Here is a 14,432-nt window from a genome sequence, read left to right on the forward strand (position 1 = left end):
GCCAAACTTGAAAATTATGATGCGAAAAAGTATCTTTCGCAACAAAAAGGTAGAAATAAATATAATATGTGAAAAAAATAGAATATTGTAAGTGTATCGTTCTTCTTCAGATTGATTCGCAGCAATACATAAGAAGAAGTTAAGTGCAGCGCGTATCGTGTGGTGAAGGTTAAATAACAACACAATTTTCGAAAGGCACTCTCAAGGGTATAATTGCAAATAACCACCGAGGATGTACCAACATTACAAGTAACAAACAAAAAAAGGTTCATCCTTCTTATCGTAGATCAGGGGTCGTCAAACTCATCTTCGATGATGGACGATTCGTAGCAGAAAGTACAAATACGTTGATCAGATAAATGCTACTTGTTTGTAGATGGACACGTTTGTTGCTATAGTAACCAAATATACGGTCATTTGGATATTTCTAAGTCCTGAACTTCGGTTTTGTAAAATGGTTCTGTTTTGGCGAAAAATGATCAATTTCCTATTGCTTCTATAGTTTTGTTCTAAAGTGTTCTTTCCGTTATTTAATATATAAACTATCGCGCACTTGCCTTTCTCATTTCCATTACCTCTGAGGGTGCTTATCATGTGTGGTCTTTGGTGTTAAAAACCTCATCAAAGCTATGATTATCACCATTGGCGCCGTTTTCTGGGCAACGCTACAATGTGGTTGTTTTCGTGTGCCAAACTACGCTAATTTGTTTTAGGAAATAGAAAAAAAAAAATAAATAAACATCGCGGTTTACAATCACAAAAGTAAATATTTATTTTCCTACCACGATATAAAAGTAACATTCGGTAAAGGGGCAAACTGCCCCGAACCGGCTGTAAAACGATGGATTACACAAATAATGAAAAAGCTTACAGCTAGTTTTGTTTATCTAGTACCTAGACGACACATCTGCATCAGCTTCCCGTCTCTCCCGACAAGGTAGGGTCCTACTCCTCCTCCTCCTCATCCTCGTTTTCCACCTCTGCTTCCTCCTGCTCTTCGCCTTCACCCTCCTCGGTGGCATCCTCGGGTGGTGGCGGTTCCTCGACCACCGGTTCCGGCTCCGGCGTCGGGGGCTTCGGGAGGACACGCGGGGCCTCGTTCTGTACCACCACGTCGTCCATGCGCTTCTTGGGCACGTGTACCACCCTGCCCTCGAAGCGCAGCGGGATGTTGATCTGGCGCGACATCTCCACCTTCTTGACGTCGTTCGTGGCGATGAGCGTGTACTTGCCGCTGTCACGCATCTGCGGATCGTTGATGATCAGCTGCACGGTGGTGACCTTGGTGCCCTGCTCGTAGTAGTGCTGGTTGTAGATCTCGTACTTCTCGCTCTTCTGTACCGGGATGCCGTCGCACATCCAGCGGAAGGTCGGTACCGGGTTACCGCGTACCCGAATCTCCAGGTGCAGATCGTTCGTCGTCGGGTGGTAGTGTTCTGAAAGATTAGGGCATTAGCATCTAGGTTCGAGAAGGTCAGCGGGATGGGGTTCACTTACCTCTCAGCGGGGTGAGGAAGGTTGGCGGTACCAGCTCGACCTCGGCCTTCTTCTCCAGCTCGAACACGGTAATGGTGCACGAGTCGGTCGCCATACCGTTCGCCGTTTTGGCCACGCACTTGTACACGCCCGAGTCCTCCAGGCGCAGGTCCACCAGGTCCAGCGTGCAGTGTCCGAAGCGGGTGACGTCGGAACGGCACCGTGGTCCCATCACCAGCGGCACATCGTCCTTCAGCCAGGTCACCTCGATCTTCTTCGCGTCCGAGCAGCAACAGTTGAGCGTCACGTTCTTGCCCTTCTTGATCGTACCACTGCGCAGGTGCGAGATGAACTCCACCTCGACCGGCTTCTGCCAGTGGCGAACCCGTGGTGTCTCCGGTGGAACCAAACTCTGTCCGCTCGAGATCAGTTGGCTGAGCTTCACCTTTGGTTTACCGTCCGCCGACACTGCCGGCGCTGCAGGCCTCGGTGGTGCCACCGGTTTCGGCTGTTCCACGACCTTCTCCGGCGATTCCTTCTTCGGCAGCTTTCGGCGTAGCTTCTTGATCTTGGGACCACGCTTGGGCGGCTTCGGTGGTGCTTCCTCCTCCTCTTCCTCCACCTCTTCCTCCTCTTGTTCTGCGACATCTGCAGCCGCTTCCGGGACCGGTGTTTTGGCTGGCGTAGCGGGTTTCTCCACCGGTGCCGCTTGCTCCTCTTCGGCAGCTTCCTTTTCTTCCTCCACCTCCTCCTCGTCACTGGTGAGCCCGGGCACGTACTCCTCGTACTCGCTCTCGGCATCCGTGTCCGTTTCCCACTCCCAGAAGCGCTCGGGCGTTTGGCCCTTCAGGTAGTACGAGCCATCCTCGAGGAACACCACCTCCCGATGCTGGCGTGGCTCCGGCGGTTTCTCATCCTCGTACGACGGCTTGGTGCGTTTGTCCGCGTGATGCATATGGTAGAGCGGCATCGCCGCCGCCTTACCCTCGAAGCGGAGCGTGTACTTGAGGTCCTCGGTGCCGAAGTCGTTCATCGCCCGCACCATATAGCGCCCGTTGTCACGGATCTGCGGATTGTGGATGCACAGTTTGTGGATACCGTGCGGTTCGCGAATCTGGATGAACTTCTCGTTGTTCGGGATGATGATACCGTCCAAGTACCACTCGACCCGGATCTGCCCGGTACCCTTGATCTGCGTCTCCAGTATCAGGTCGTCCACACGGAAGTCGTAATGCTGCGTCATGCAGCGCACATACCGCGGGGGTTCACCCTCCGCCACCGGGATGCGCACCGGAGCCGGTAGCACCGTCAACCGGCAGGTGGCACGAATGACCGCGCCTGCCTTATCCTTCACCACCACCTCGTACTCTGCCGAGTCGGCCCGGGACGCACTGTTGAACTGGATCACGCCGGTTCCCTCCTTCGCGTCGGACAAGTTCTTAATCTGCTTGGTGAACTCCATCGGTTCGCCGTTCTTGAACCACTTGAAATCGGCCTTCGAGCCGAGCACGGTGCAGAAAAGGCGCACCGGCTTACCCTCGACGATGCTGATGTCGTGCAGCGTACTGCCGAAGCGAAGTACGGCGCGCGCGTCCACCCGCTTCGTACCGTCCGGATTGAGCTCCGGGAAGAGGCGCAGGTAGCGTTCCTTGCGCTGCTTCTCTTTCTCCACCTCGGAGAGCTCCTCTTGGCCAGCGGGGGTTTCGCCCGCATCCACTGGAGCACTGCTTTCGACCGGGGCTGGCTCTGGTGCCGGAGGTGCTGGTGCTGCCGCGACTGCAACCGGTGTCTCCGTCGACTCCACTGGGACTTCCTCCTGAGCGGGCTGCTGCTTGACGCGCTTCTTGCGCATCTTCTTGATCTTCGGTCCCCGCTTGGGCGGTGGCGTTGGCGCTTCCTCCTCCTCCTCTTCCTCCTCGTCCTCCTCCTCGTCATCCGCCTCGACCGGAGGTGGTTGCTTCGGTGGTGGCGTCTTAATCAGGAAGTCGGGTGAAGGGGACGGACCGACCGGCGGTGGTGGCTCGACCGGCGCAGGCTCCGGTTCGGGGACTACCTCTGCTGGGACCTCCTCCTCTTTCTCTGGCTCGGACACGTACTCCTCGTACTCGCTCGGGGCGCTGGTGTCCGTTTCCCATTCCCAGAATTCGACCGGCGTCTGACCTCGAATGTAGTAGGAGCCATCCTCCAGGAAGACAAACTCCCGGTGGGCCCGCTGCACTGGTTCCGGCTTCGGTGGTTCCTCGTACACACCGTGCTTCATCACGCCCGGATCGTGGTAGGCGATGCCGAACACGTGGCTCTCGGCCACCTTGCGCTCCATAATGCGCCGCACCGCATGCCGGATGACGTCCTTACCGACCACGTTGCTGGCCTGGCACGCGTACTGACCCTCATCCTTGGCCTGCGGGTCGTGGATGGTAAGCTTGAACACGCCATCCGGTTCGCGCATCGGGAAGAACTTCTCGCCGGTCGGATCCTGCAGATCGATACCATCCCGGAGCCACTTGACCGTTGGCGGTGGGTTGCCGCGTACGTTCACCTCCAGAATGAGATCGTTCGTCTGGATGTCGTAGTGCTCTGTGCGTAGAAAGAGAAAATAACGATGAATTGAAGTAGGAGAACAGAAACCTCCCCTACGAGAACTCACCTTTAACGTTGCGCACGAAAGTTGGTGCGACGTACTGCTTCTCCGGTGTCGGGAACACGACCACCTTACAGCTCGTTTCGACCTCACCGGACGTGTTGCTGGCCGTACACTTGTACGTGCCGGAGTCACCCAGCTCGGCGGCCACAATCTGGACCGCACCCACGCCCAGCTTGGTGTCGTTCTTCACATTCTTGCTCCACACGAGCGGAATGTTGTTCTTGAACCACTTGATCGTCGGCTGAGGGCCGACAACCGAGCACACCAGCTTGATGTGCGCCCCCTCGGCAACGGTCTGGTTCTTGAGGTTCGCCTCAAAGTACAGCTTCTGCTTGACCTCCAACACCTTGTGCTTGGTCGGTTCCTCGGCGATCGGACCCGGGATGCGGCCCTTCAGCAGACCCTGCAGGTTCTTGCGCCACTGCTTCGGTTCCTTCTTCTTCTTCACTACCGGCTCCTCGGCCGGTGGGGCCTCACCTTCCGCTACCGGCTGCTCCGGTGCAGGCTCGGCGGTGGCCGCAGCTTGTCCTTCCTCCTCGTTAGTGGCTTCTATCGCCTGGAGTGCCTCGACCACGGCCGAGATGTCCGGCTCCGGACCGCCTGGCAGCTGGCGGGCAACGGAGGCGGCTCGAGAGACCGAACGCGACCGCGTACCATATACGACGCCATCCTCTTCCGAGCGTGTGATCGGCTTGTCGGCGTGATAGATGCCGTGCGTCAGCTGACTCTGGTAGAACTCGCGCCCCTTGAACGTGACCGAATGCTTCAGCTTTTCCTCACCAGCTCGATTCTTTGCCGTCACCACCCAGCGGCCTCCGTCCAGTTTTTCCGGATTGTGAATACTAGAGCGGGAAGGGAAACAATGGCGGTTTAGAATCAACGTGTTCTAGACATGGGGATGGAAAGTAAACAATGGACAGTTCTTTTTACCTTCATGATAAGTGCGAACATGCGTTTCTTCAATGACTGATTCAGAACTCGCCTCAATCCACACGATCGTTTAGACAAGTCGATGAAAATCATGCACTGAAAGATGCGTTGATCAAATCTGTGATGGCTCGTGTTCAAGTTCCGCTAAACCATGACTATGTAAACAACACTAATGAGACGATCTGTTGCTACACGAATCCGTTCGTACGAATTGTGGTGTAAGTAATGATCACTTCAGATGCTTCTAGTCCTCACCTCAGTCGATAAACACCATCTCCTTCACGGGAAATGATGACACGATCGGTTTCGTTGGTGAATTCAATGCCATCCCGCTCCCAGTGCAGCTTCGGATCGGGCACACCGCGCACATGCACCTCCAGGATCAGATCGTCCACCAGGGAATCGTAGTAATCTGGCGAATAGGCAAGAGTTAAGTTAAATTGTCAGGAACCTTTGCCACGCTCGTGTGTCTACGAAGCAGCTTACCGATGACTCTGGTGAACATCGGAACGGTCTCGATGTCCTTCGCCGCGGCAAAGATGTTCACCGTGCAGGCGCATTCGATTTCGCCGAAGCTGTTCTTCGCCACCGCAGTGTACTCGCCCGAATCGGCCTCCGTCGTCGGTGTGATGCGTACGCACCCGAACTCGGCCTTCGTGGCGTTGATGACGGTCTTGCTCCAGACGAGCGGTTTGCCGTTCTTCAACCACTTGTACGTCGGCTGCGGGCCGGTGACGCTGCACGTCAACTTCATGATGTTGCCGGCCGGGGCCGTCTGGTTCTTCAGCTTCGTCTCCCACATGAGCCGGTTCTTGGAGTCGCGAATGATGAACGGCTCGACCGGGCCATCCTCGAAGCGCTTGCGTCCCATCGCCTTAAACGCTGGCTTCGGTTTCGGGGCGGACGATGCTTGTTCCGCCGGTGCCGGCGCGGTCTCCCCCTGCTCTGTACCGTCCTCGGTTGTGGTCGTCGGCTCCGCCGAGGTGCCGTCCGCCTCCGCCGCTTGTCCCTCGCTCGGTGCTGCCGGTTCGCTGGGAACTTCTGTCGCTGGCTGTGCGCTGGTGGGCTGCGGTACGTCCGCCGTTGGTTGCGCCGGTTCCGCCGTCAGGTGTAGACTAGCCGCTTCCTTGTTCTCGAGACGCCTTTTAAAGTAGTCCGCGTGCTCGATGTGCTGTACGTGAATGAGCTTGTCCTTGCTGGTGAAGCTCACCTCGTGCGTCACCTTCGCCGTGCCACCGTCGTTCGTCGCCTGGCACTCGTACACGCCGCAATCGTCCGGCACCGGCTTGTGGATGCACAGCTGGTACACGCCGTTCGGTTCGCGGTTCACGAGCAGCTTCTCGCCGAGCGTCACCTCCTCGCCATCCTTGAGCCATCGGATCGTCGGCTTCGGGACGCCGTGCACGTTCACCTCGAGCACCAGATCGTCCGCGCGGATGTCGTAGAACTCTGTGCGTGGGGAACGAAAAGTTATGTAAAAACCGGGGCCATTCTCTCACTGGAGGTCGGACAATAGATACGCACCTTTCACCGCCCTCGTGAAGGTGGCGGGCGTTGTTTCGGCCGACGGCAGCGTGATCACCTTGAGCACGCACGTCGTCTTCACCTCGTTGAAGCTGTTCTTCGCCGTGCAGGTGTACTCGCCCGCATCCTTGCTCGTCACACCGTTGATCACGATCTGCCCGATCGCACCACTGTTCATCAGCTTGATGTGGTCGCCGAAGTCGATGGCGCGCCCGTTGCGCTGCCACTTGAACATCGGCATCGGACCGTTCGCCGAGCAGGTCATCTTCACCACCGTTCCCTTCTGCGTGGTGATGTTGTGAAGCTGGCCGGCCCAGCTGAGCTTGTTCTTCGAGTCGCGTATGACGAACGAGTCCTCAACGTACGGCTCCTTCACCTCCTCGTCACGGCGCGACCGGCCACCGCCCGCCAGCCGTTCCTGGGCTTCCTTTTTGAAGCGCTGCTCGTCGCGTTTACGCTCCTCCGCTTCCTCCTCGGTCAGGAGTTTGCGGTCCGCGTTGGTGATACCCGGCAGGCGCATGTACGGCACCTTTTCGGCGAAATCGACCACATGCGTGATCGTACTGCGGCCGGCCTCATTCTCCGCGATACACGTGTAGCATCCACTGTCCTCCGGGGTAGGATCGTAGATGTTCAGCTGGAATATCTCGCCACCCTCGTACGTGGCTCCGATGCGCTGGTCCAACGCGATCGGCACGTCATCCTTGAGCCAGGTCACGGTCGGGATGGACCAGTACTTCTGGAACATGATCGTGCACTCAATGACCAGATCGTTCAGCTGATGGTGATAGTAATCTGTGAGGAGTGGAAGAACGTTAGCGACCCGTTTGAACCCAAGGGACCTCAAGGGATAGACTTGCCTCTAACTTTAACGAATACTGGAAGCAGACAGTCGGCCTTCATCGCGTCGTACACCTTGACGCGGGCGATCGACGGTATCTCGCCGGCCCGGTTCTTCGCCAGTATCGTGTACTCGCCGGCGTCCGAGTGCTTGAGGTCCTTGATGGTGAGCGTGTGCAGCCCGTCGACGGCGGTCGTCTGTAGGTTGGCGGTCCGCTCGATGGGCGCATCGTTCTTCAGCCACCGCACCGTCACCTCCAGCCCCTCGATCGTGCACTGCAGCTTGATCGTCGAGCCGGTAGGGGCGCTCCGGTCGGTTAGCTTGGTGAGGTACCTCGCCGGGCGCGACACCATGCGCAGCCGCTGGAACTCGGCATCCTTCTCCTTCTCGGTCGGTTCTGGCGTTTTCTCCTCGCCCTGCTCGAACTTCAGGATCGCGATCTCGTCCTCGTCCTCGTGGAACACGCGCCACGCGGAGGGATCCACTTCGTCCACCGACATGCTACTGTAGGATAGTACTGAGGACGATTCGTCCAACTCGCTTAAAGATCCCTCCGATTCGTCGTCTTTTAAATCAGAATCCTCTGCCTCCGCCTGCTCGTCGGCGCCCGCCGCTTCGGGCTCCGGCTCGGGTTCGGCCTGCGATTCCTCGGCGACGACATCTTCGACTTCTGCGTCGGCCGATTGCTGCTCGGCGGGTGGCTCGTCGTCGGCCGCTACCCCGCCATCAACCTCAGCAGCTTCCCCTGCCCCCTCCTGGGGTTCGTTTTGCAGGCTATCTTCTCGCTCATCGGTCGAAGTTTTTTTTTGTCCTCGCCGTCCTCCTCGATCGCTGGCAGGGCCTCAACCATCGGCATCACCACCAGCTCGGGCCGTTCCTCTTCCTCCTCGACGATCGTCACCTCCACCACGGTCGAGATATCCTTGCAGGACGCCTCGTCGATGACGCAGCCGGACGAGAAGAAGAGCGACACGTACTCGTCCACGTTCGTCACGCCGCCCGACACGTCCATCACCAGCGCCTTGTCGATGATGGCCTTGCAGGACGCCACCTGCACGTTCCGGTTCTCGCCGATCTCGAACGGGGACTTCTCGCGTATCAGCATCATCTCCCGGCGCAGCGGATCGTCGGCTCGGAGCCGCGAGATGGAGCGGGACCGGCGGTCGCGGGACGGCTCCCGGGAGCGGGTTCCTTCACGCGAAACCGACCCACCCTCGCCTACCGGCTCCTGCCCGGTTACGATCACCTGCGGGATGCCCTCGTCGGCGTTCTGCTTGCGTACCATTCTGGCGTCGGGCACTTCGACCTGTGATTTCGTCACCCTTCCCCGCTCTCTTCCCTTTTCAACCAAAGCCGACCTCACCGCTCAACTGTATACGTCACCAGAGCACACAAGCACACACACACCCACACTCACAGCTGACAGAAACTAAAACCTTCGTTGGCGGATCGATGCGAATCGAACTGTTTGTCGAGGACCTCAAGGACCGGCGGCAGACGTCTCACTAGCGCTTGCTGGCCCTGGCCGTGGGCATTTTAAATAACCCGAAGGAACAATTCATTGTCAATAGCGCAACACGAACGCTTTCTAATTTTAACACCCGAACGAAGGACTACCCCCTCGGTCACCTCTCGTGTTTCGCCCTTAGTGGACCCCCTTTTCCCTTCGAACGCAATATTGGCAGCCGTTCTAGGTATACTCTTTACGAACATATTCCCTTTGCTGCGCGCGATCAGTCGATCGATCGGATTTTCGATCGGTTTCGAGTGAGAATTTGCGTTCTGTTTTGACGCCTACGTGGGAGAACTCACGCTTCGGTAGGATTTAATTGGGTCCTGTGCGCAAGACGGTAGGATTCGTAACCAGAAATGCAACTTATTTGCATCTCGCCGATGAACTTCCTGAATGGTTTTGCGTAGTTGGGCACCACATCACACGCTACCTGTATAGAAACGTAGTGCTCAGGTAAAGGGCACGATTGATGATGAAAATAGTGTAACGAAAAGCAATAAGAAAAATAGATTTGGGCAATCTTGAAAGGCAATTTCAACACAAGATAGAAGACAACCGAAAATCTGTTATTTATCTTTAAAATATTTATAGTGGGTTTCTATGATATCATATTTTTAATCCTACTATTATAACTTATAACATTAGCCGTTTGATCAACATTATAAAGCCAATTATCAAAAATAATAACAGTAATAAAAAAAGGAAAAAAAATATCGACAGATCAACATAACTCTACTGTCTTCTCTGTCCCGTTGAGGAAAAATTAAGTTGGTCCTCAAATGATCAGAAAAAGCGGCGATAAGTGGCGAAATGTCTTTAAGCAAAGTCTAATAATGAATAGAAACTGCAATATGAATAAAACGCCTGGCAAACAAGTGAAAGTTTCAACGAGGCTCGGCCACCGAAGCCATCGATGGTTGGTGGAAAACCTACAGAAGCTAAGAGACCATCGGGAGAAGCGAAAACATCCAGTGTCACTTTTCCGCTTACGCAATGGGTGCGCAAGACGGTCCGGTTTGCAATGTGCTAATTTTCAAAAGTCAATTTATCTATAACGGGTTTGTTTCGTGAAAACTTTGGCCCGTTCGTCGTGGCTAATTTTGACGCGGATCGAATAATGCATTTTATTACAATCCAAGTAGATAGAAATTGGCAGTGGGTTTAGATTAAATCAAGCAATCAATTTGGATGGAAAAAAATCAAATACTTTAAGAGCTAAAGAAAAGCATTCCGCGGTCACCGTATAAGGAAATGCAAATTAGGCTTATCTTGTCGTGTTTTTATCCGTGTGCGACGAAAGCTCAAAGAACAAACACGTACGCAACGCCATGACGCAATGATCGGTTCGCATCTTCATCGGTTTATTGCATTTCTGCGTCGATCGCGATCACCTTGATCTTTAAAAATAAAGCTTGCATTCGAACAGCGCTGCAAATGCACCGATCGGCGCTCGGACGTTGCGGGCGTTTGGTTTGTCAAGTTGTTTGTCCGTATCGTGACCGACTCGGTTTTGCCAGCCTCCATTATGCAATCGTCAAATGATTTCATTTCATACCATCGTCGTTAGTCAGTGCAAAGAAGAAGTAAAACAACTAACATAAAATAAAATAAATAAAAACGCCGCGACGCAAACACTCGAGACCATGGTCGAGGAAATGTGGCGTACACATTTTGCCAGCGAAATGGGGAATGATCGATCGGTTTGCCAACGGCTTTTTCCATCGAAAAGCCAGCACCGTTCCAACGTGGACCTTCACGATGAAGAGCTAGTCAAACACGTTTCTCCTACAAGCAAAGGCACGAATCACAAACTATCAAGTGTCATGCATGGCACAATTCATGCGCAAAACCTGCTGTATAAGCATCGCATTGACCAGAGTACTGGGAGTGGGTCATATCGCCATATTTTGACTAATTTAATTTATCTGAATTTTCTCAACGTTATATATTTGCTGCAAAGAATTTTTCATACATATTTGTTGTAATTTCCATGGTTCGCATTATCAATGCTTGTTTGTGTAGTCTTCACGGTTCCTTTCCACTGCGACATCTTTGCCCAACCTGAAGGCTTCCATTAGTGTGTGTATGTGCGTGTGTCAGCAATACCGTACGCACTTGATCAGATGTCAGGGCATCATCTTGACAACGAAATTCCGCACGAACCGGCACAAACGCCATTGCACGGCACACACGTACACTTCATTTACGTCCCTTTCCCTCGTTGTCGACCCTTCCGTCCCCACCGCTCGGACCGCTCATTAGCGGTACCGATGCAGTAACCGGGTGTCGGCGACGGCGCTGCCAACGGAACACCTCGAGCGTATTGACCCTTAAGGTGCACGTGCACCCCCACCGTGGCAGCGATGTGGTTGAGGACGGATCGCGGATGACCGATGCGAGCAGGGCTTGAACGGCGATGCCCGATCGGCGATAGGCATCTGAAACGCGCGTTTGGCCGATTAAACCGATTTTCCCGTTTGTTACACTTTTAGCTCGCGACCGGTCGACCTTGTACTTGTCACTGATTCCTGCGGACAAACTGAACCTGAGGAGAAGTGGTTTTTCCTTTTCATTAAATGGTGCATTTTTTGCGCCCTTCAGTTCACACAACAACTCAGATACTGAATGAATGCTGGTAGATAAACAGAACCACCGAGATGATGCCGCAAACATCGTTCTGAGTGCACGAAACGAAAGGAAATAAAAACGCAAGGTGCAGTCTGTCCTTCCAGTTGTATGCAGTTAGTCGTTCACACAAATGGCTGTTTTCGGAGCAAATCTGACGCCCCGAAAGTCCGTAGCCATTGGCGTGTGAAAAGTGCCGCATAATCGGTAATTGGCCTCCATTTAATTATGATTAAACAATGGTTTACGTTTTTCTGGCATCCGTTCAAGTAGTTGCCATTTTCGTTCAATTTTACATAATTTAACAGTATTGTGCAGCGAACTGTTGCAAATGAAGCTCGCTGCAAACCGAAGAATGATGTCACCATCGCAAGGCCTCCATCTTGCAATTATCGAAACCGTCTCTTCCGTTTCGCAGCCGACAAGACCAGCATCATCATCTTATGAAAATTCCGGCGAGCTTTGCCCTCGAGCAGCATCAGCATGGAAACCGCAGTTTGGAACTGCCGTACACTCCTTCTGCCACCATCCCATGGTTCGAGATTTCAGCTGGATTGGATCTCGTTCCTTTGCCCGAACATGCCCGACGGTCGAGGCAAAGAGAAATTTATCGAGTTGCTTTATCGATGTCATTTAAATGAAAGCTCCGGTCGTGTGCCCGGTCGTGTGTTTAAAGCGGGAACCATTGCGTAACCCTTTAGGGAGCGTAGGTTTAATGGCAGTGGCTTAGTCACGCTTGGCTGGTTTATACTATCCGCGTACCAACTCCGGTTGACGATGCGGAAGTGAAATACATGGAACATGCACCTACGAGCAACATAACTTTGTTTTCTGTTTCAACCCGGCCATTCGTTGGCTTTTTATTTCCACGCGAAATTAAACGGTAGTAAACGCTCGTGGACGCGTCGCTCTGGATGAGTCCTAGACCTAGACCTATGCGATGGTGGTGGACTAAAATTCAAATTTCTCTCCATTCTGCGATGGAAAAGGTCAAGTCATCATTGGTGGTCAGCAATGGGACAGCGAACGGCGGTGGGATTTAAAACAAAACGGCAAACTGAAAGTGGCAAATCGTTCGCAAACGTCCTTGACAGTGAAATTTAGGAATGATGTTGTTAAGTTTTGCCGGAACGGCTCGGTAGACGATTGGGAGGCGCACCGGTCATTTGTCACATCGTCGTGTTATTTATATTTGGTATATCTTAAAATAAGATCGTTAATCTTCAATGAATTACTCCAAAAAGTTACCTTATTGAGAGCAAGGTAAGGTAACAACTTAGAAAGCTTCATAGGAACATGTTTATCAAATTGATTCGAATGGATTATAATAATTTTTATATGGCCAAATAGGAATAAAATAAATTTCACAATTTTAAAATAAAATAAAAAAATTTTTATACAAGAAATTTGGAGAAAACATACCATATGATTAGCATAGATATCGTTTGAACCTTTTCAACCACTCTGCTGCATTTTCTTGCGCCCCGTTATTACGTGATCGTAGAAATCAAAAGCCCTTAAATATTGAGTGGTACCGTATTACATTATGTGTTCCAACATTGTGACCATTTGAATATTTCTACCCCTTTCCATACCCCGCTGCTTCAACTTCTCTGTGGTATCGACTGTTGGAAAGGTTGAGATTTTGTAAATCTCCAGGCATGCTGAGGTTTTTGAAGTGATCTGATGCTATCTCTACGATTGGAAGATAATTTTTCCTAGTGTTTCTTCGCTCCTAGCAATTCTCCAATTGCACCTGGCGTCGGTAGCTGTTAACGAGACCCAAGACCACTGTCCGTTACTGATCCTCAGCATGGGGCTAGCTGAAAAATCTCTATGGGCACCAATCATGAAAATTATGCAATAAACACCCAATTGAATTTCATGCCTCCACACACCTTTCGCCATCTGGAAGATGGCGTTGGAAGTCTTAGGGGGGCAAAAAAGTAAGGATACATAGAGCCAGACACGGGTAGTCAACAAACAGGTTTGTTCCGTGTTGTGGCAAAGTGTTTTACCCGCCGAAAAATGGAATCCGCGAGTTTGGTAAAATGATCTTGCGGCCATAACTTCGTCAGATTCAGACTCCCGCCACCGGGTTTCGTGAACGTTTTGTAGCTGTCCAACCAATCGATAGCTGATAGTGGCATTAGCATTGGGGAGAGACTTTTCATTGCGGCTCATAATCTAAGGCGGAGACAAGTCGTTACGGAATCCGATGAACTATCGATTTAAAGTATAATGAAAGTAGAAAACCTTAAAACAGCGTGGGACTTATGCGCATATAACCTTATCAACGAAAAGTTTGAAAACAGGTTTCCCGCTGGGCTTGCATCGGGCCGGTTTCGAGTGCATCCTATGTCGGGCAGCTTTACGGTCTTTCCTTTTGCGACCGTCCGGTGTCCACACCACACATGTTGCTGCATCGGAGCGACGGGGCGGATGAATACAATTTGAATATTTCAAACCAGATTGCTGGATATTTCGGGGCGATATAGAGAGGAACCTGCGTTGCACAACCTCCGTCACCGCACGGTATGAAGAGCGCTCGAACCGCGAGCCGCACATTTGAACCGGGTCAACACGGGCGACCAAAAATCTGGGCCGCCCTGAGTGCGTTTGCCCCGGCCACTCCAAACGGCCTCTCCGATCGGCGTTCGATGCTTTAAGTAGGCAGGTTGAAGAAGAAGGTTTCTCCGGTTTCTCAGGGCCAGCCAAGTGCGGCAGAAATGCGTCGACGGATCGCGGCATATATTGCCGAACGCCCGAACCGTAGGTCATTAGGAGGCGGCTGCACACCACCGGCGTGTGCCTCACCTTCACCGTCGGTGCGTTATTCCATGCGTTGTTGTTGTTGTTGGTGGTGGTGGCAAAAAGTG

At 52.8% G+C, this 14,432-nt stretch overlaps 1 protein-coding gene across 1 annotated transcript; it reads right to left on the bottom strand.

The window, feature by feature from the left end:
• Positions 1 to 945: 945 nt before the first annotated feature.
• Positions 946 to 8,700, bottom strand: LOC131271506 (muscle M-line assembly protein unc-89). The gene is given in 9 exon segments (XM_058272958.1): positions 946 to 1,436; positions 1,498 to 4,053; positions 4,124 to 4,655; positions 4,692 to 4,962; positions 5,306 to 5,462; positions 5,537 to 6,499; positions 6,575 to 7,369; positions 7,435 to 8,211; positions 8,214 to 8,700. Coding segments are annotated over 9 exon segments (7,029 nt in total).
• Between the last annotated feature and the right edge of the window lie 5,732 nt (positions 8,701 to 14,432).

The sequence above is a fragment of the Anopheles coustani genome, chromosome 3 (assembly GCF_943734705.1).
Source record: "Anopheles coustani chromosome 3, idAnoCousDA_361_x.2, whole genome shotgun sequence".
NCBI lineage: Eukaryota > Metazoa > Arthropoda > Insecta > Diptera > Culicidae > Anopheles > Anopheles coustani.